Source organism: Schistocerca serialis, chromosome 6, assembly GCF_023864345.2.
Source record: "Schistocerca serialis cubense isolate TAMUIC-IGC-003099 chromosome 6, iqSchSeri2.2, whole genome shotgun sequence".
NCBI classification, from domain to species: Eukaryota; Metazoa; Arthropoda; class Insecta; order Orthoptera; family Acrididae; genus Schistocerca; species Schistocerca serialis.
The window spans coordinates 713,986,055-714,006,577 of record NC_064643.1 but is presented as its reverse complement, the minus strand read 5'-3'; the positions used below and the strand labels follow the sequence as shown (position 1 = coordinate 714,006,577).

Below are 20,523 nucleotides of genomic sequence, written 5' to 3'. Positions count from 1 at the left end.
AGAGAGAGAGAGAGAGAGAGAGAGAGAGAGAATATTTTATTTCTGCGTAACTTCCTGCTGCCTTTCACACTTCACAGAAGTTATCCTGCATATCAGCACTCCTGGAAGAAAGGGTACTGTACAGCATTGTCTTTGCCTCAGCCTAGGGAAGTGTGCACTTGTTTGCATACTGGAAGATTTATTCTGGAAACAGCCCCCTGGGCTGTCTCTATTACAGTTCTCCGCAATACTGTATTTCCAAATGTTCTAACCCTGTAAGATGTGCAGAAGAGCTGTATGAAGTGTGGAAGTTAGGAGAGATGTACTGTGGGAAATAAAGTTGTGATTTGGGACTGGATAGATCAGTTAGTAGAGGATTTGTCCATGGTGGAAGAGGTTCACAGTTAGACTTTCAGTCCGGCAAACAGTTTTAATCTGCTGGGAAGTTTCAAATTGGCACATACTCTGCTGCAGATTGAAAGATTCATTTTAGGAACAATCACCTTGGCCAGGCTGTTCCAGCTCGAGCACACCTGCACGCAATCAGATGTCACTTGGCATAGGTGGGCGAACAGCTGATGCATTGAAATTGGTGCTCATTCTGTAGCGGAGTGAAGAAGTCATTCTGGACGCACGCCCTTGTTCTTCAACAGCTGAAACAACAAGCTCCAAGACAACGTCTTGCTCTCCTTACCTGCCTTCCAGATACCTACCCTAGACTGCCAAAAAAGTTATCAGCGTATTCTGTGCAACAAAACTGCACTGCAGAGATCATAGACCTATCAAAGACCCCATTAAATTTTTTAAAGGAAGTCCTTTTCCTATGTGTGTTGTTCTTTTATTTTGAAGTAAGCACTTTATTTCATCATTTAGTAATTAGGTAACGCATTACCAAGCTACGTCACAATAAAAATCGTTATTCTTACAGCTTGTTATACTTTGTACGAGAGAGTGAGGGTAAAAAGCAACATGTGATTGTGTCACTAATGAGAGTTTAAATTAGCCATACACCGATACTGTTACGTCTGTAAAAAGATACTTAATTGACCACAGTCGTGCATAATGGCAAAGTGTCAGACTGTTTTTGTTTCTCTAAATAGAAGGGAAGCAGTACCAGAACAAAAGAGAATCAAGCCAAAGTTCTGTAAGTAATTAAGTGAACTGCAATTACTTACAAGGAAATGGCTGCTAGCCAAATTAGACAAAGTTGCACCAAGTACTAGCATGGTTTATAAACAAAGTTAACTATTGTGATTTACTTTACTTGATACTGAAATTCTGTTTTGCTGATAAGGTAAAAGGCTGTAGTGCAGTTCAGCAAGTAACATGCCAGTAGTTTGACATGAACTACACAGGTAGAGTATTAATACATTTAGGCAACAACTGGCTCTCAATAACGCTAACTGGCTGTACATTACGTACTAATGGTGAAGTACTAATAACTTGGGCAAGGGGTTCTTTTGTCATTTTAGTTATTGGAAATTACTACCATTGAAACAGTTTTCAAGTAATTGTATCTTTTGTACTGATTCAGGGTGTATATGACCCAGGACAACCGGGAAATCCAGTAATTTTTTCATCCAAGAGAAAACCAGGGAATTTTTCGGAATTGCAGGAATTTTTCATTGTTTCAGGTTTTATTATAAGAATTGATACTCTAGCAAAGAATGTTACTGCATCCTGCTACTGGAGAATAATATTGCAGCAATAAAACATAAACGAGAGAGAAGAAAAATAAAACTTTAGTTGCAAAGGAAATGCACTATTTACAACAACGAAACACCGTTGACGCACAAGGATCTGCAAACAGCAAAAATATGTCAAAGACCTTAGGGCAAAGACTATGTAATACTTCGTAACAACAAACTGCTTTCTATGAGTGGGACATCACAGGTTTGTTTGACAAATTGCCAGTGGGCTCATGCGCATGTGCGGATGACGGACGTATGAGCAGTACCTTCTACCACTTTGGGCTACTTAAATTGTGGCGGTTAGCTGTATCGGCAGTAGCAGCGAGCAGACAGATGCTAACAAAAAAAATTTTCTCACAAGCCCTAGCTGCCAGATTTGTGCATATGCAAAGTTGTCTGAGTGTAGTGGGGAGGGGGTAGTCTCCATGTGTTGCGAGTTTGCATTAAGTGATTTTGCTGTGTCCTCTATGTTTACAGGTCCCACTTCAAATGAAAACAGAACGGATTTCTGTGGGTGGAAGCTATTGAGTGAATTAAACAAACATTCACATAATTACGGAAGGCAAAAATATATTATTAGTTTGTTTTCTGATTTGATTTGATTTCCAAGTTTTTATCAGTCAAGCATTAATCGCCTTGTAGAACAATGAAGTTATTTTTGTCAGTTTGCTAAAGAAATTTGGCTTTATTAATCTTTTCTGCTGAGGCAATCAATTTATTTGAAACAAAGTGTTTCATTCCACAGTATTGGCTGGTTCCAATTGTTCGCTGAATTTGAAGTGCACGTTTTCGTCCTCTGCCATGTATGGCATTGTTGTTGTTGTTGTTGTTGTTGTTGTTGTCTTCAGTCCTGAGACTGGTTTGAAGCAGCTCTCCATGCTACTCTATCCTGTGCAAGCTTCTTCATCACCCAGTACCTACTGCAGCCTACATCCTTCTGAATCTGCTTAGTGTATTCATCTCTTGGTCTCCCTCTACGATTTTTACCCTCCACGCTGCCCTCCAGTACTAAATTGGTGAGCCCTTTTTGCCTCAGAACATGTCCTACCAACCGATCCCTTCTTCTAGTCAAGTTGTGCCACAACTCGTCTTCTCCTCAGTTCTGTTTAATACCTCTTCATTAGTTATGTGATCTACCCATCTAATCTTCAGCATTCTTCTGTAGCACCACATTTCGAAATCTTCTATTCTCTTCTTGTTCAAACTATTTATCGTCCATGTTTCACTTCCATACATGGCTACACTCCATACAAATACTTTGAGAAACGACTTCCTGACACTTAAATCAATACTCAATGTTACAGATTTCTTTTCTACAGAAACGCTTTCCTTGCCATTGCCAGTCTACATTTTATATCCTCTCTACTTCGACCATCATCAGTTATTTTGCTCCCCAGATAGCAAAACTCCTTTACTACTTTAAGTGTCTCATTTCCTAATCTAATTCCCTCAGCATCACCCGACTTAATTCGACTACATTCCATTATCCTCGTTTTGCTTTTGTTGATGTTCATCTTATATCCTCCTTTCTAGACACTGTCCATTCTGTTCAACTGCTCTTCCAAGTCCTTTGCTGTCTCTGACAGAATTACAATGTCATCGGCGAACCTGAAAGTTTTTATTCCTTCTCCATGGATTTTAATACCTACTCCGAGCTTTTCTTTTGTTTCCTTTACTGCTTGCTCAATATACAGATTGAACAGCATTGGGGAGAGGCTACAACCCTGTCTCACTCCCTTCCCAACCGCTGCTTCCCTTTCATGTCCCTCGACTCTTATAACTGCCATCTGCTTTCTGTACAAATTGTAAATAGCCTTTCGCTCCCTGTATTTTACCCCTGCCACCTTCAGAATTTGAAAGAGAGTATTCCAGTTAACATTGTCAAAAGCTCTCTCTAAGTCTGCAAATGCTAGAAATGTAGGTTTGCCTTTCCTTAATCTTTCTTCTAAGATAAGTCGTAGGGTCAGTATTGCCTCATGTGTTCCAACATTTCTACAGAATCCAAACTGATCTTCCCAGAGGTCGGCTTCTACCAGTTTTTCCATTCATCTGTAAAGAATTGGCGTTAGTATTTTGCTGCTGTGACTTATTAAACTGATAGTTCAGTAATTTTCACATCTGTCAACAACTGCTTTCTTTGGGATTGGAATTACTATAATCTTCTTGAAGTCTGATTGAATTTCGCCTGTTAATACATTTTGCTTACCAGATGATAAGAGTTTTGTCAGGACTGGCTCTCCCTAGGCTGTCAGTAGTTCTAATGGAATGTTGTCTACTCCCGGGGCCTTGTTTTGACTTAGGTCTTTCAGTGCTCTGTCAAACTCTTCAGGCAGTATCATATCTCCCATTTCATCTTCATCTCCATCCTCTTCCATTTCCATTATATTGTCCTCAAGAACATTGCCCCTGTATAGACCCTCTATATACTCCTTCCACCTTTCTGCTTTCCCTTCTTTGCTTAGAACTGGGTTTCCATCTGAGCACTTGATATTCATGCAAGTGGTTCTCTTTTCTCCAAAGGTCTCTTTAATTTACCTGTAGGCAGTATCTATCTTACCCCTCGTGAGATAAGCCTCTACATCCTTACATTTGTCCGCTAGCCATCCCTGCTTAGCCATTTTGCACTTTCTGTCGATCTCATTTTTGAGACGTTTGTATTCCTTTTTGCCTGCTTCACTTACTGCATTTTTGTATTCTCTCCTTTCATCAATTAAATTCAGTATCTCTTATGTTACCCAAGGATTTCTACTAGTCCTCGTCTTTTTACCTACTTGATCGTCTGCTGCCTTCCCTATTTCATTCCTCAGAGCTACCCATTCTTTTTCTACTGTATTTCTTTCCCCCATTCCTGTCAACTGTTCCCTTATGCTCTCCCTGAAACTCTGTACTACCTCTGGATCTTTCAGTTTATCCATAATGCCATAATAAAGAACCAAACATGAGATAGTACAGTACTGGTACTCCAAGAAAATTAACACCCCAAAAACCACACTGAAAAGCTTAATACCAGGCGAGGCCTACTTCGTTGTGAATCTGGACAAACCATTGTGCACTTCAAGCTGAATTATGCATTTTAGTATGGTTTACGAAATTCCAATGCACCTGGAGTATCCTCGGATGTCCTGCTTCTTTTATGATGTCATGTAAGATCTCTCAGAAATTTATACATACGGACATGTGGGCTTCCTACATCACCGCAGCTGTGCACACACAATAATGCCCGTTTTCTGGCACTCTCTGGCAACTGCTAAATCGAACCTGTTTCTAACAGTCTTGGGATGGTATTGCAAATGGTGGTTTGAAAAGCGTTACTTTCAAAGTAAATTTCCTTTTATGCAAGATGAATTATGTTACGTGAGAGAGAAAATGGGATGAATTTCTTAAATCACAGAGCGTTTGACTCTCGTTTGAGGACCAGCCACGTAGAAGAATTTGTAGTCCAGAAGACCAGACATTTAAGTCATTATTTTAAATTTATTTGGCACATTTGTGTGATTTATCTTAAAAGTATAACACACACAAAAAAATCAATATTACATGTGAAAACTTAGCTCTCTTGTAGCTACACAATGTATATTAAGGTAAACTATTATCTTTTCCTCTTTGTGTGTTCGCACCACCTAACAGTAATTTTGCTATTGGCTGACTACAACACACATCCTATGCTCTGAATATCTGCTGTCATCAGCTGGCGAGATCACGTGGCATGAGATATGATTGGCTTACAAAAGGGCATCGAAATCTCGAATTCAACATTCCTGAAACTGAAGTGCTGTGTTTGGTGCAATTCAAATTTATACTTTTGTAATACAAAAATATGCAGTGTGTATTTTGCTGCACCTCAAAGGTCTTTCCAAGACTTACCTCTCTCTCTCTCTCTCTCTCTCTCTCTCTCTCTCTCTCTCTCTTACATTAAAGGTTTTTCCAAAACATCTCCCCCACCCCCCCTTTCTTTCTGCCACACTAAAGTGTCTGGAAGTTCTACGCCAGTGTATAAAATGTTAAACATTTAAAGGATTGATACATTTTACAGTTCTGAGGGAAAATATGCAGAAAACCTACTGTCACTTAGCATGTAAAAAGTGTATTTTTGCTCGGGAAAAGGTAATTTTTTTAACTGGGATATCTGGGAAAAATCGGGGAATTTTTTTCCCTTGTCCACATATACACCCTGTTGTTGTTGTTGTTGTGGTCTCCAGTCCAGAGACTGGTTTGATGCAGCTCTCCATGCTAGTCTATCCTGTGCAAGCTTCTTCATTTCCCAGTACCTACTGCAACCTACATCCTTCTGAACCTGTTTAGTGTATTCATGTCTTGGTCTCCCTCTATGATTTTTACCCTCCACACTCCCCTCCAATACGAAATTGGTGATCCCTTAATGCCTCAGAACATGTACTACCAACCGATCCCTTCTTCTAGTCAAGTTGTGCCACAACTCGTCTTCTCCTCAGTTCTGTTTAATACCTCTTCATTAGTTATGTGATCTACCCATCTAATCTTCAGCATTCTTCTGTAGCACCACATTTCGAAAGCTTCTATTCTCTTCTTGTCCAAACTGTTTATCGTCCATGTTTCACTTCCATACATGGCTATACTCCATACAAATACTTTCAGAAACGACTTCCTGACACTTAAATCTATACCCGATGTTAACAAATTTCTCTTCTTCAGAAACGCTTTCCTTGCCATTGTGTCTAATTTTATATCCTCTCTACTTCGACCATCATCAGTTATTTTGCTCCCCAAATAGCAAAACTCATTTACTACTTTAAGCATCACCCGATTTAATTCGACTACATTCCATTATCCTCGTTTTGCTTTTGTTGATGTTCATCTTATATCCTCCTTTCAAGACACTGTCCATTCCGTTCAACTGCTCTTCTGGGTCCTTTGCTGTCTCTGACAGAATTACGTCATTGGTGAACCTCAAAGTTTTTATTTCTTCCCCATGGATTTTAATTCCTACTCTGAATTTTTCTTTTGTTCCCTTTACTGCTGCTCAATATACAGATTGAATAACATCGGGGAGAGGCTGCAACCCTGTCTCACTCCCTTCCCAAACACTGCTTCCCTTTCATGTCCCTCGACTCTTATAACTGCCATCTGGTTTCTGTACAAATTGTAAGTAGCCCTTTGCTACCTGTATTTTACCCTGCCACCCTCAGAATTTGAAAGAGAGTATTCCAGTCAACATTGTCAAAAGCTTTCTCTAAGTCTAAAAATGCTAGAAACCTAGGTTTGTATTTCCTTAATCTATTTTCGAGGATAAGTCGTAGGGTCATGTGTTCCAATATTTCTATGGAATCCGAACTGATCTTCCCCGAGGCTGGCTTCTACCAGTTTTTCCATTCGTCTGTAAAGAATTCATGTTAGTACTTTGCAGCCGTGGCTTATTAAACTGATAGTTCAGTAATTTTCACATCTGTCAACAACTGCTTTCTTTGGGATTGGAATTATTATATTTTTCTTGAAGTCTGAGGGTATTTCGTCTGTCTCGTACATCTTGCTCACTAGTTGGTAGAGTTTTGTTAGGCCTGGCTCTCCCAAGGCTATCATTAGTTCTAATCGGATGTTGTCTACTCCTGGGGCCTTGTTTCGACTTAGGTCTTTCAGTGTTCTGTCAAACTCTTCACGCAGTACCATACCTCCTATTTGATCAGTGTTTTTGCAGGTAACTGTACTAATACTGTCCTGATACTTCAATAAGAGTAGTCTTTAAGGTGATATAAAAAGTACATGGAGTACTTCAAAACTTACATTCACTAAATAATTACAAAATTCTGTACTCCACAAAGTTTATTAACTGTAGTGAAAGTTTACCAAAATGAATTTTCAGCTCAATAAAATAGGACGCTTAAGATAGGAACCTGTCTAGATAAATGACTAAGGATAAAATATGGGTGCTTTACACAAACTTATTATTGATAAAGAAACCACATAATTGGTCCATGCAGTTATACAATATACAACTTACAGTTTGAAATGAAAGTGGTGCCTGTGTCAGTCTGCTGTGGCTGTTCAAAAAAGGAGGCAAAAATATCCTTTGCTCATGTTGTGCAACGAGCTCTGAAAATTCTCTTCTTAGCATTGGATTTTCATAGTACAGAGCCAGCCAAAGTATGCTATGAATAATAAGGCAGGTTATTTCCACACCCAAGGCTGTGTTATATATTCTTGCTGTTCTCCTTGGATCAATCAGTTCACAAGATGCGAACACATTGCCTGCTAGCTACTAACTGATTCGTGCCACAAAAGAGCTTTGCGGTTCAACCACCAGAACCACCTTCTCTCTTCCTGCCAAGCCAGTTTTGTTGCTGAGGGGCTTCTCTCCATGTTTTACATGATTACGAACCTACATGCCGTATGCATGAAACAGTATTACAAGTAAAGTTTTAACATTTCCATTCTTTCATGGTACATTACTTTTGAAATTGCATCCTTAGATTAATTACAATCAGGTAAATGGTCATAAATAATGAATGAAACATTTACATAGATGTTGCATCAAAGAGCATTGTCATACAGAAGTTACACTAAGTAAAAATAGACAAAGAAGTTAAATAAGACAATTATTTGTCATATCGATAATAGTGTTACAAATTTTACACAGCCATGAGAGTTTTACACAGGTGCAGGAAGCATGAGTGTGAAGCCAATGTGTAAAGTAGAGAAAGTTGATTTATTTTTAGCAGATTTAGGCACTGTACCAACGTAGATAACACATTTAATATGGGCATGTTGACTAGCAAGTGGTGTGTATCACAAATATTGGAAAATGGACTGACACCATGTAATATTACTGTATGGGCAGCTCTTTGTATCTGAGAAGTGGTGTGGGTCGTAATTCAGTAATTTGTTTACAGTGTGTGCTGAATGTTAATACGTGGAACGAAACTGATGAGCACTTTTGCAATCAAATGGTGTACATCAAAGTGCTCAGAGCAGTCACCACTTGATAGTCTTGGTTACGTCAGAGTTGTGTGTTTTGTTATGTACAAAACATTCATTTAATATTAGGTGCATGTTGTTGTAGGCTATGAAGACAAGAAAATATCATGAACATCAATGTGACACTGCAGAGCAGTTGCAAAATGGCAGCAATTCGTACAATGGTTATCAAAACTAAACATGCTTATCATTTAGGGGTGTCCACAATTTTTATTTGTACAAAAATTTCCAGTTTAAGTCAGCAGATCACTTTTCTTTATTTTCAAATAATGGGTTTTGAGCCAGCTACCCATTTTCAGATCACCTGTTAAGTTACAGAATAAAGATACAGAACTGCAAGTTCACTGTCATAACTCTGCACTTCTGTACCAGCAGCTTTTCTGTAACTGTAACAAATGATCTGAAGATGGGCAGCTGGCTCGCAACAGATTATTTGAAGAAAGAAAAAAATGTAGACTGAAATTGGGTATTCTTCTACATAAAAGGATTGTTCACATAGACTCGTACTGCCTAAAATGTTTTGTGTAATGTAGACAGCATGTGCTGCAAAGGGAGTTTTCAGAAGATGATTGAAGCTGAGTGAAAGAAATGGTTCGTACGTTTTCAGAAAATGGGAACTTTGGTAAACAAAATGCTTATTTGCATGGACTCGTTACAGCTGTATCTATTAGAAGACACCAAATTTGTGGTGGTAGTCATCCACCAAACAATATTGTTAACAAGTTTTACGCTCGTATTGTGGGTGTGAGGACTGTTGAAATGTGCAAACAATATATTCTTCACAGATTTTCACTTGGTGGTGGGAGACTTGTCACGAGTTTGAGAAAACTACAGAGAAATGGTAAAGCTCCTGGCAAGGACAAGGATGTAAGAGAGCACAGGCATAATCCACAAAGATGGATTCAGAGGAAATAGCTTTTGTTAAACAGCATATAAACTGTTTTCATGTTGCTGAATCGCACTACACCCAAAACACTCTAGTCTTCTTCTGAATGTTTGAAAGATGTATTATTTGTACCAAGAAACAAGCCTTAAACACAGTAGAGTGTTCATGAAGGGAAGTTACTACCGCTACATTTTTAATACTAAGTTCAACTTGCATTTTCCAGAAACCAAAAAAAGGTGTTTTAAAGATTGTGACACATACAAATGAAATGAGGAAGGGGGGGGGGGGGGGGAGAAAGAGAGAGAGAGAGAGAGAGAGAGAGAGAGAGAGATACGAATCTCACACTGTGGAATAATAAGCGACACTGGAAACAAATCGTGAACCACATTAAGGAAAGCTGGGAGCTTACTACAAACAGAACTTATATGTTTATAATTTTGGCATTAAATTTATGAAATTCTTGGGATGAAAGAATTACATATTCTGCCTCTCAGAGATGGCTTCATCTTGGCTGATCACTTCAAGAAGGTATTAAGGCATATTGTCATTTGGTCCTGTTCTTGTATTAGACAAAAAAGGAATTTGAATGTAGCCCTCACACCTCTGTCTTTTGTTTTGTCCAATAATGGTGTCGAAAATATAGAACAATTTTTGGATTGTTTTGGGCCATTCATACCTATCCAACATTGGTGATTTTGTGTAGAAACTGCTAGAAAGAAGAGAATGATTTACATACCAAAGGACTGACGCAGGATGATGGCAGAAGCCTAAAGAGTGAATAAGTTGGTTTATGAAATATAACTTTCACATTTTCTGACTATTAAAGACTTTCAGAAATGCTGGAAATGAAAGCAAGTGGCTGAAAATGCAGCATATCAATCATGATAAAGCACTTGGAACATCTATTGTTGATAAAGAAACCCTGGGTGACAAAGTTGAATTTCGGGAGCTGGATTTAAGATAAAAGCATGTGTGTTTGGAAGCAGAACGGGGGGCCCCATCAGTGAGCTTGGCTCAGTATCAACTTCAAGCGCACGCTCCGCTGCAGAGTGAAAATTTCGTTCTGGAACTTCAAGCAACTCACCCTGAAGATTCGTCACGGAAGTAAACAGAAAAGGTATGGCGGGCCTATTGAATTTTATGCCGCCTTGCCAGCATCCTTGTTTTCTGGGTGTACAATGTGATCATGGCACTGTTTCAAATGGCAATGAACAATTTTATGAAACTATGACAGCATCAAAGTAATGACATTGTCCGAATTTTCATTTTTCTTTGTGTCTGTTGACAGTAAACAATAGTTTTGTTTCTTGAATAGGTTGCCAACTTTGTATTCAATCTCATTCCCATTCCCAACTCATCTTTAAGATCATGATTTTGCAAGTTTTAATTAGTTCAAATGTTTCAACATTAGATTTATATATTATGAGTGAAATTACACATTACATGTTGTTGATGGTGCCATAATTTACTCCAGAAATACGTAATTTTGAATGTACAGTGTGTTGTAAACCTTAAATTTGTCCTCCTAAAAAGGTTGAATTGTGAGCATAAATGGCAGTGAACGCACCCAATTATGTTTGTGTAACTATTGAAGTGGAAAAACATGGTTGTGCAAAACTCTTCTTATGAACACAATCACGCGTTGGTTCTCCCCCCCCCCCCCCCCAAAACTGATATGTGGATTGTAATTTGGTGTAACCACAACAATTGTTACTGTGATGTAGCTTAACAACACCCAAGAGGGCAAAATTAGTTAATCAATTAATAAAGTGTTAAGTTGAAAAGGAAAGTACAGCATTACAGGGAAATAACTTCATTTATTAAATTTATAGTGGCTTTTAGCCCTTAGTGTAAAAGACTGTTTGAAAATAGAGACCTCACATTCACTTCCTAACCTAGTTCCAATTATGCTGGAGTTGTCATAGCTGTAACTGTTTCTGTTGCAGAACTCATACTAATCACCAAAGAGAACAATTTTTTTAAAATTTTTTTTAGGAAAGTGTGTTGTCACACCAATAGAAGAGAATTTGTGAATCTGTGTTTGCATTTCTGTGAGTATGTGTTTACTGCAACATAACTAGAAGAGTGGATACTCAAAGGCTAGTGAGGTTGTATAGAGTTCAGTGCGCCTGTGGACCATCGTTATTTATCTGCAGTTGAGCATTACCTGCTTTTAGTTTGGTGTAGTGTATCTATACTTGAATTTCTAATATTGTAATCTTTCTGTACATGCTGTGGTTTAGTGATGAAGAAATATATTGTGGTAAGCAGTAAGGAGTTGTCAATGTAACTACTATTTGTTTGTTTCGTCAATTTCAGATTCCTCCACCAAAGCCACCGCCGCCTGAAATGCATTTTATACCAAACCCATCAAATACAGAATTTATTTATCTGCTTGGTTTGGAGCATGTTGTGGATTTCATAACGAAAGACCAGAAAACACCACCTCCGCCAGATGCTTTTAAGTGCTCACAGTGTTTCACAGACTTTACGCCAGTATGGAAGTGGGAGAAAAATCCTACTAAAGGTGAGTACATTCAGTGCCTCGACCAGGAGATAACCATCACTGGTTCATCATGATCACCTCATCCTAATCCTCCCCCCCCCCCCCCCCCCCCCACCCCTCCGCCCCAGGGGGTCCACAACTCTTTTGTGGATATGTGCGTGGCGAGCACGGGGCCCCGAGCTAGTGCAGTTCTCCTTCCTTTCTGGGCTGCCCTACCCCCCTTTCCCGTCCCTCCTCATCCCCGAATCCTATCCCCCCCCCCCTACCACCCCTTCACATTCACTCTCCTTGGGAGTAATGTATCGAGCCTTCGTCTGGAGACAGACGTGTGAACACTCCAGGACCCTGTTTCCTTTGTTTTTCTCCATTCTCACACTTTCTTCCTCTATTGGTCTTTCCCTACGTTCACTCTTCTCCTTGCTTTCATTCCCTTACTTCTATCTCTGCCTCATTCTTCTTGCCCTATTCTTCTTGTCTTCTTTACCGTGTTTTATTCTCCGCTTCGGCATTTGAAATTCTTTCTTCTATCCCTCTCCCTCTTTCCTCCCTGTGCGTGTCTGAAGGCCGACCCACGCGTTCGCACGCGTAGCCGGTGACGGGGTAATGCGTAATTCCCCATCCTGGGTAGACAAGTAAGACACACACGTATCCCCTGGTAAAGGCCAGGCCCAGGGAGGGGTGATTGCCTGAGCTGTTACCTTCCAAACGTGCCGATTGGTCCCTCCCTCTGTCCATTTCTCGGGAGGTGTGACCTGAGGTGTGGACAATCACGTAAGGCGGGAGTGCCCTCTGAGGGGGGGCCCCCATAAGGAAGGAGCACGCCATTTGAGACGCTGGCAATTATGGGGAATTCATCCGCAATGGATTTTTCTTCTTCTTCTTCCCTGTCTTCTGCCCAAAAAAGAAAGCTAGATGAAACTCCTGTTCCGAAAATTCTACCACCAGCACCGAAGTTTCTTGTTGTGACAAGATCTGACGGTCATGATTTTTCAACAGTCAACCCTTTTGTCATTCAGAAGGATGTAGATGTGATTGCAGGACCAGTGAAATCTTGTACTCGGTTATGCAACGGTACCTTGCTGTTGGAGACAGAGAGCACCTTCCAGGCCCAAAAATTACTTCGAGCCACTCTCTTACACACATTCCCTGTACGGGTGGAGGCCCACCGCACCTTCAATTCGCCGTGTGGCATGGTGAATACTAGATCACTCGACGGACTAACTGATGATGAATTTCTGTCTTTCCTCTCTGATCAGGGAGTGACGGCCGCCCATCAGGTCGTGAAAAGGGTCGACAAGGACCTCATACCGACCCGAACCATATTCCTGACATTCGATAATGTGCAATTGGCTTCACGAATTAAGGCCGGCTATGAGATCATTTCTGTTCGGCCGTATGTACCCAGCCCTATAAGGTGTTACCAATGTCAGTGGTTTAACCATACACTGCAGTCTTGTTCAAGTGTGGCTAAATGCATTACCTGTGGCAGGGACACCCATGAGGGTGACTGTCCACCTCCGTCCCCTCGTTGCGTCAACTCCATGGGCGACCATGCTGCCTCTTCTTTCGACTGCCCTTCTACAAAGATGAGAAAAGTATACAGGAAATTCGAGTGAAAGAGAAGGTGTCAACTTAGGCTGCTCCCCAGTTATTCAATAGCAGAAAGCCCACTGTGCTTCCAGCAGGGAAATACAGTACCGTTCTCACCTCTCCTCAGCCTACCAGGGAGGTAGCTACACAGACATGCGATCTAACATTTAGCGATTCGGTCGTCAGATCGGCCAGTGCTAAGATCGCCCGATCAGTGTCTCCTCTTCCTCCCACCAACCCTAAGGCTCAAACATCATCATCTGCTACTGCTAAGACGAGGACATCTGAATCAGATGCTCGGACCTCCAAAAAAGAACCGACACGCGAAGATTTCTTGCGTACCCAAACTTGTCAGCCATCAACTGTTCTTTCGACAAAACGCCAAAGAAGGCTCATAGTAAAAAGAGTTCTCCATCTCCGCCGAGGCGTGTTTCTTCTCCTGCGCCACCCAGCGGTTGCCGTCCCCGGCCATCTTCAGTTTCGCCAGGCTGTACCGCTGGTAGCCGATCATCTGGCCTTTCGCCGGCGGAGGAAGCTGGCCCTCCTGACCAGCTCAGGAAGGTGGCAGATGCAACTGTTGAGTTGATAGACCTTGACTCACCACTTATCGAATGCAGCAGCAGTGCTCCCTCGAAGCCAGACCCTCAGCGGCCATCGAGGTGACCCTTTCTAGTTTCTTCTTTTTCTTTTCGTTTTCTTAATGGCACTTCTTCAATGGAATATTCGCTACATTCGATCCAACCGAGAGGAACTAAAATTGCTCCTTCAAATGCACTGCCTGCTTGTCGTAGGTCTCCAAGAAGCGAAGTTATGCCCATGCGATCGTATTGACCTGGCACACTATACCTCCATGTGTTTTGACCTACCCCTGTGGCAGGTATTCCAGCTCATGGAGGGGTCATGTTGCTGGTCCGGGATGATGTCTACTACGATCCAGTCACATTGCACACAGATCTGCAGGCAGGTGCCGTCCGAATTACTCTCCCCACTTTTACATTTTCCATTTGTACTGTTTACACTCTATCATCGTCTGCCTTTACTAGGGCTGACATGATACAACTGATTGCTCAGCTTCCTACACCATTTTTGTTGATTGGAGACTTTAATGCCCACCATCCCCTTTGGGGCTCTCCAGCATCCTGCCCGAGAGGCTCACTCGTGGCAGACCTTTTTAACCACCTCAATCTAGTCTGCTTAAATACCGGTGCACCTACCTTCCTTTCGGACGCAACGCATACCTATTCCCACTTGGACCTCTCAATAGCGACTATCCAACTTGCACGTCGGTTCGAGTGGTATGCTCTGTCTGACACATACTCAAGCGACCATTTCCCCTGCATAATCCGTCTCCTGCATCACACCCCTTCTCCACGTTCCACTAGCTGGAACATCTCCAAAGCCGACCTGGGGGCTTTTCACCTCCCTGGCAACCTCCCATGATCAAGACTTCTCCTGCTGCAATAGTCAGGTCGCATACCTCACGGACGTTATTCTCACTGCTGCTGAATATTCCATCCCTCGTACTTCCTCTTCTCCCCATCGAGCCCCAGTCCCTTGGTGGACTACGGCATGCAGCGATGCTATTCGTGCTCGGCGACGTGCTTTATGCACCTTCCAACGCCACCCTACGATGGCGAACTGTATCAGTTACAAACGACTCCGTGCACAATGTCGTCATGTTATCAAAGAAAGCAAAAAGGCTTGCTGGGTGGCTTTCAGCAGCTCATTCAACAGTTTTACCCCTTCTTCGGTTGTCTGGGGTAGCCTGCGCTGGCTAACTGGCACCAAGGTCCACTCCCCGATTTCTGGCTTGACTGTAGCGAATAAAGTCCTTGTGGATCCTGAGGATGTTTCAAATGCCTTCGGCCGCTTTTTCGCGGAGGTCTCGAGCTCTGCCCATTACCTCCCTGCCTTCCTCCCCGAAAACAAGCAGAGGAGTCACAGCCATCTTCTTTCCAGTCTTTGAATCGTGGAAGTTACAATGCCACCTTCACCATGCGGGAACTCGAAAGTGCACTCGCCCGGTCCCAATCCTCTGCTCCGGGGCCCGATGGTATCCATATTCAGATGCTGAAGAACCTTTCTCCTGCAGGTAAAGGCTTTCTTCTTTGTGCCTATAATCGCATCTGGACTTGAAGGTCATGTTCCCACACGCTGGCGTGAAGCAGTTGTTGTTCCCATACCCAAACCACGAAAGGACAGAAACCTTCCTTCAGTTATCGCCCCATATCCTTTACCGGCTGCATCTGCAAGGTGATGGAGCGCATGGTAAATTCTTGGTTGGTTTGGCTCCTTGAATCTCGACGCCTCATTGCCAATGTCCAATGTGGCTTTCATAGGTGCTGCTCTGCTGTTGACCAACTAGTTACCTGGTGGACCTTCATTATGAACAACTTTTTGCGTAAGCGCCAGACGGTGGCTGTGTTCTTAGATTTCGAGAAGGCTTACGACACTTGTTGGAGGACGGACATTCTCCGCAACATGCACACTTGGGGCCTTTGCGGTCGCCTCCCTCTTTTTATTAATGCATTTTTAATGGATCAAATGTTCGGTGTACGTATGGGTTCTGTTTTGTCAGATGCCTTTCGTCAGGAGAATTGGGTGCCCCAGGGCTCCGTTTTGAGTGTGGCCCTTTTTGCCATAGCTATCAACCAATAATGGGTTGCCTTCCAGCTGACGTTTCAGGCTCCCTTCTCGTGGACAACTTTACGATCTACTGCAGCGCTCAGGGAACATGTCTCCTGGAGCGCTGTCTTCAGCGTTGTCTAGACCGTCTATATTCCTGGAGTGTCGCTAACGGTTTCCATTTTTCTGGTGAGAAAACGGTATGTATGAACTTCTGGCGTTACAAACAGTTTTTTTCCACCATCCTTACATCTCAGTCCCGTTGCTCTCCCATTCGTGGAGACAACAAAATTTTTAGGTCTTATATTTGACAGGAAATTTTGCTGGTCTCCACATGTGTCTTACTTAGCTGCTCGTTGTACCTGTTCCCTAAATGTCCCCCATGTTCTCAGCGGTACATCATGGGGAGCAGATCGAATGGTCCTGCTTCGCTTATATCGGTCCATTGTCCGATCAAAAGCTGTCTACTTATCTGCCCTGCCGTCCATCTTATGCCGTCTAAATTCTATCCACCATCGGGGATTACGACTGGCGACTGGAGCATTCTACACCAGCCCTGTTGAGGGCCTGTATGCCGAAGCTGCCGCATTACTGCTAAACTACCGGCACGATATCTTGCTTTGTCGGTACGCCTGCCGACTGATGTCAGTGCCCGACCATCCGTCATATTTCTCCTTCTTTGACGACTCTCTCGATCGCCAATATGGGCTGTATGTCTCTGCCCTGTCACCTCCTGGAGTTTGCTTTCGTCACCTGCTTCTGCAACTTGATTTTACCCTCCCTATGACTTTTCGAGTGGGTGAGAGCCCGAAGCCCCCTTGGCTCCAGGCTCAGGTTCGCGTTCACCTTGAACTCAACTCGCTCCCAAAGGAGAGGACCGTGGATTCGATATACCGCTCGAGGTTTGTTGAACTTTGTTTGTGGCTCGCTAATAACGTCTTTATTTACACAGATGGCTCCAAGACTACTGCTGGCATCGGATGTGCCTTTGTCGTTGGGGATGATACCTTTCAATACCGCCCCCTTGACCAGTGTTCGAGCTTTACAGCTGAGCTTTTTGCTCTCTATCAGGCTGTTCATTATATCCGCCGCCATTGTCATTCTCCCTATGCCATCTGCTCTGATTCTTTGAGCGCCATTCAGAGTCTCCATGACCAATATTCGGACCACCCTCTTGTGCAACGAATTCAACGGTCCCTTCAGTTGCTAGCTGATACCGGCGCTCGTGTCCTTTTTTTGTGGATTCCTGGCCACGTTGGTGTGCCTGGGAACGAAGCTGCTGATGCTGCGGCCAAGGCTGCTGTTCTCCTGCCTCGGACAGCTTCCCTTTGTGTCCCATCAAGTGATGTTAGTGGGGTTCTTTGTTGTAGTGTTTCATCATTGTGGCATGAGGCTGGGTCCTCTCTCCATGAAAATAAGCTTAGGGCCATCAAACTGATCCCGATGGCTTGGACGACCTGCTCACACCCTTCCTGGCGAGAGGAGGTCATTTTGGCCAGGTTGCGGATTGGGCATTGCCGATTTAGCCACCACTACCTGTTGTCCGGTGCCGCGGCCCCCCCCCCTCCCCCCGCCCCCGCAGTGCCCCTGTGGTCATCCATTGACGGTGCGCCATGTTTTATTGTCATGTCCCCACTTTATTCACTCTCGTGTTGCCCTATGTCTGCCGTCTACCTTACAGGATCTTTTAGCTGATGACGCTCGAGCAGCTGCTCGTGTCCTTCGTTTTATTACACTGACGGACTTGTCCAACAAGATCTAACTCTTTTATTTTGTTTCTCTGCAGCTTTGTAAGTACTTTCTGATGTTGCCCCCTTGTGTTTTTCTACACTATTAGTGCACTAACATTTGTGACTGGGCACTAATGACCTTAGTAGCTGAGCGCCCTAAACAAAAAAAATCCTAGTCCTCATCATCAACAACCATTTGGTGCTGTTGAATTAAGACCATCTCTGTATTACTTGATAGATTGTATAATCATCAGCAGTAAACATTCATATTGTGCCTGCATGCTGCTCCATTAGGTATAGTGTGGGTCTTTTCTTGTCTTTTGATATTCAGCCTTGCTGAATCAGAAAGAGTTTCTTGGTTATTTTCCATCCATTCATCTATCTGTATTTCCTGTTTGCCTGCATTTCATTTTTATTGTGGCCATTATTAAATCTTACTTTCTATTGTTTTCTCTGATTCATTTGTTTCTCCTAGTACTTCCCTGCACACACTAGCTAAAATAAAAATAATAATAGTAATATTAAATTGTGTTAAAATCTTTCTCAAAATTTGTGAATCATGTGCAAAAAGAGAAAAGGATGGTTTGGAAATAAGGTAAAAAGTCCTCTTTGAGAAAAGTTACGTACAGAAAATCAGAGCTACACTAAGTTACTAAGGCACAGGTAACAATATGAGAGAAGAAAAGTTGCCACTCACCATATAACGGAGATGCTGAGCCCCGATAGACACAATAAAAAGATTCACACAATCATAGCTTTCGGCCATTAAGGCCTTTGTCAGCAGTAGACACACATACACACACACGCGTGCACACACACACCCACGCAAGCGCAACTTGCACACACATCTGCAGTCTCAGAGAGCTGAAACTACACTGCCAACAGATACACGTACATACAGTATCATCCCACTTTCTCATTCCCAGAATAAACATTTTACCGCCATTTAATACGTTTTTCATCGCTTCAAGCAAATTTCCCATGTCCACAATGTTAATTCGCAGCTGGTTTTGTGTTAATATATGTATAATTTTCCCGTGACTTAATGCTTTATGAAAAAATGTTTCTGAAGAAGAAAAAATTGATGTATTTGATATAGAATGATGCTGACATGTCGTGTAGTGTTTACAAACATTATGTGGTTAAATTCCTTGACACCAGCGCACGCTACTCTGTGGAACCGGATTGGTAAATGGGTAAAAGTTTGAACAATTCGTGACATATCTCCTGCCACTGCCAAGCTCTACTCAGTGCGGTGGTTGATGAGAGTAACTAGGTTCATTCGATTAAAGATATCATGACCAGTCGCAACCATTTCTAAATTGTCTTTAATGCGCATGCATAGCTTCGTAATTTTTGTGATCGTCATGACACTTTTGTCGAACCATATTCATAGTTTGGCCACTTGTAGCACTAGTTGACACCTTTGCTGACTTTCCATTACTCAAATGTTTTTGATTTAAACACAGCACCAATTACGTAGTTTTTCACGATTAGCAAGATATGTTTTGAGAATTTGTTCTCATTGTCAAGTGTAACATTTACATATGTATTTTTTGTGATGTTTCACAAACAAATAATGAGCATGATAGTTTCATACATTTTGTTTTCTACATAATTGAGGTGGTACTGTATGTGCCAAAATACAAAGGGAATAGTATACGTAACTTTTACTATTTAAAACGTTATTTTCCACCTTTTACATTTCCCACATTTTACATCATTTTTGAAGTCCCTTGAAAAGTGTAAAATTGGGATTTCATGTTATTACTTTTCACTGAGGGAGGTGGCACAGTGGTAAGACACTAGACTTGCTTTTGGGAGGATGGAAATTCAGATCAATTTCTGCCAATTCAGATGTGGATTTGCTGTGGTTTCCGTAAATAACTTAAGGCAATCCCTGTTGGATGGTTCCTCAGAGGAGGACACTGCCAGTTTCCTTCTCCAGCTAGAACTTGTGCTCCGCCTTTAAAGACTTCATCATTGATGAGAAGTTAAATCGCTATCTTCCTTCATATTAAGTTTTTCACATAGTCTCTATAGTTGCCCAAACATTTGTTCCATTGGTAAACCAGATTGATGTAAAAAGAGTCAGGATCCAGGTCTAAGAGCCACTTAACAGCCACCTTCTAAATATGGCTATTGAAGTTGCAACTGGGCTGATATTTCTTTAACAGTCTGAAGAGGTGAGAATAACTTTTTATATTGGGATTGTATGGTTGGTGTTCCAATACAATCCATCGGTAACCCCATCCCAGATCATGTTTAATTGAGGCTGACAATACACCACCTTTCAAAAGCCTCCCCCCGTTGTTCCCTCCAAAATGTCTTTTGCAGCAGTTCCGGCATGGCAGCTGGCAACACTCACTTGTCTCCATTTCGGAAGAAATCAACCAGCAACACTCTGCATATGCCAGAAGATTGTAGCTACAACTTTCTTTTTGGTTGCCTTTTGTTGAACTTTCGATGGCACAGGGAGATGGCACGAATGTTGTCTTCATAACACTGATGCGTTCTTTATCAGATGTCACATGATGCATCCATGTTATCAGATTTCACATGATGCAC

At 42.1% G+C, this 20,523-nt stretch overlaps 1 protein-coding gene across 5 annotated transcripts in view; it reads left to right on the top strand.

Moving 5' to 3' along the window:
- Positions 1-20,523, top strand: part of LOC126484144 (transcriptional repressor p66-alpha) — a 94,607-nt gene that overhangs the window by 54,598 nt on the left and 19,486 nt on the right. For all 5 annotated transcript variants that reach the window (XM_050107542.1, XM_050107538.1, XM_050107539.1 and 2 more), the window contains one exon: positions 11,824-12,031. In XM_050107542.1, the coding sequence (XP_049963499.1) occupies positions 11,824-12,031 (208 nt within the window). The remainder of the gene's footprint in view (positions 1-11,823; positions 12,032-20,523) is intronic.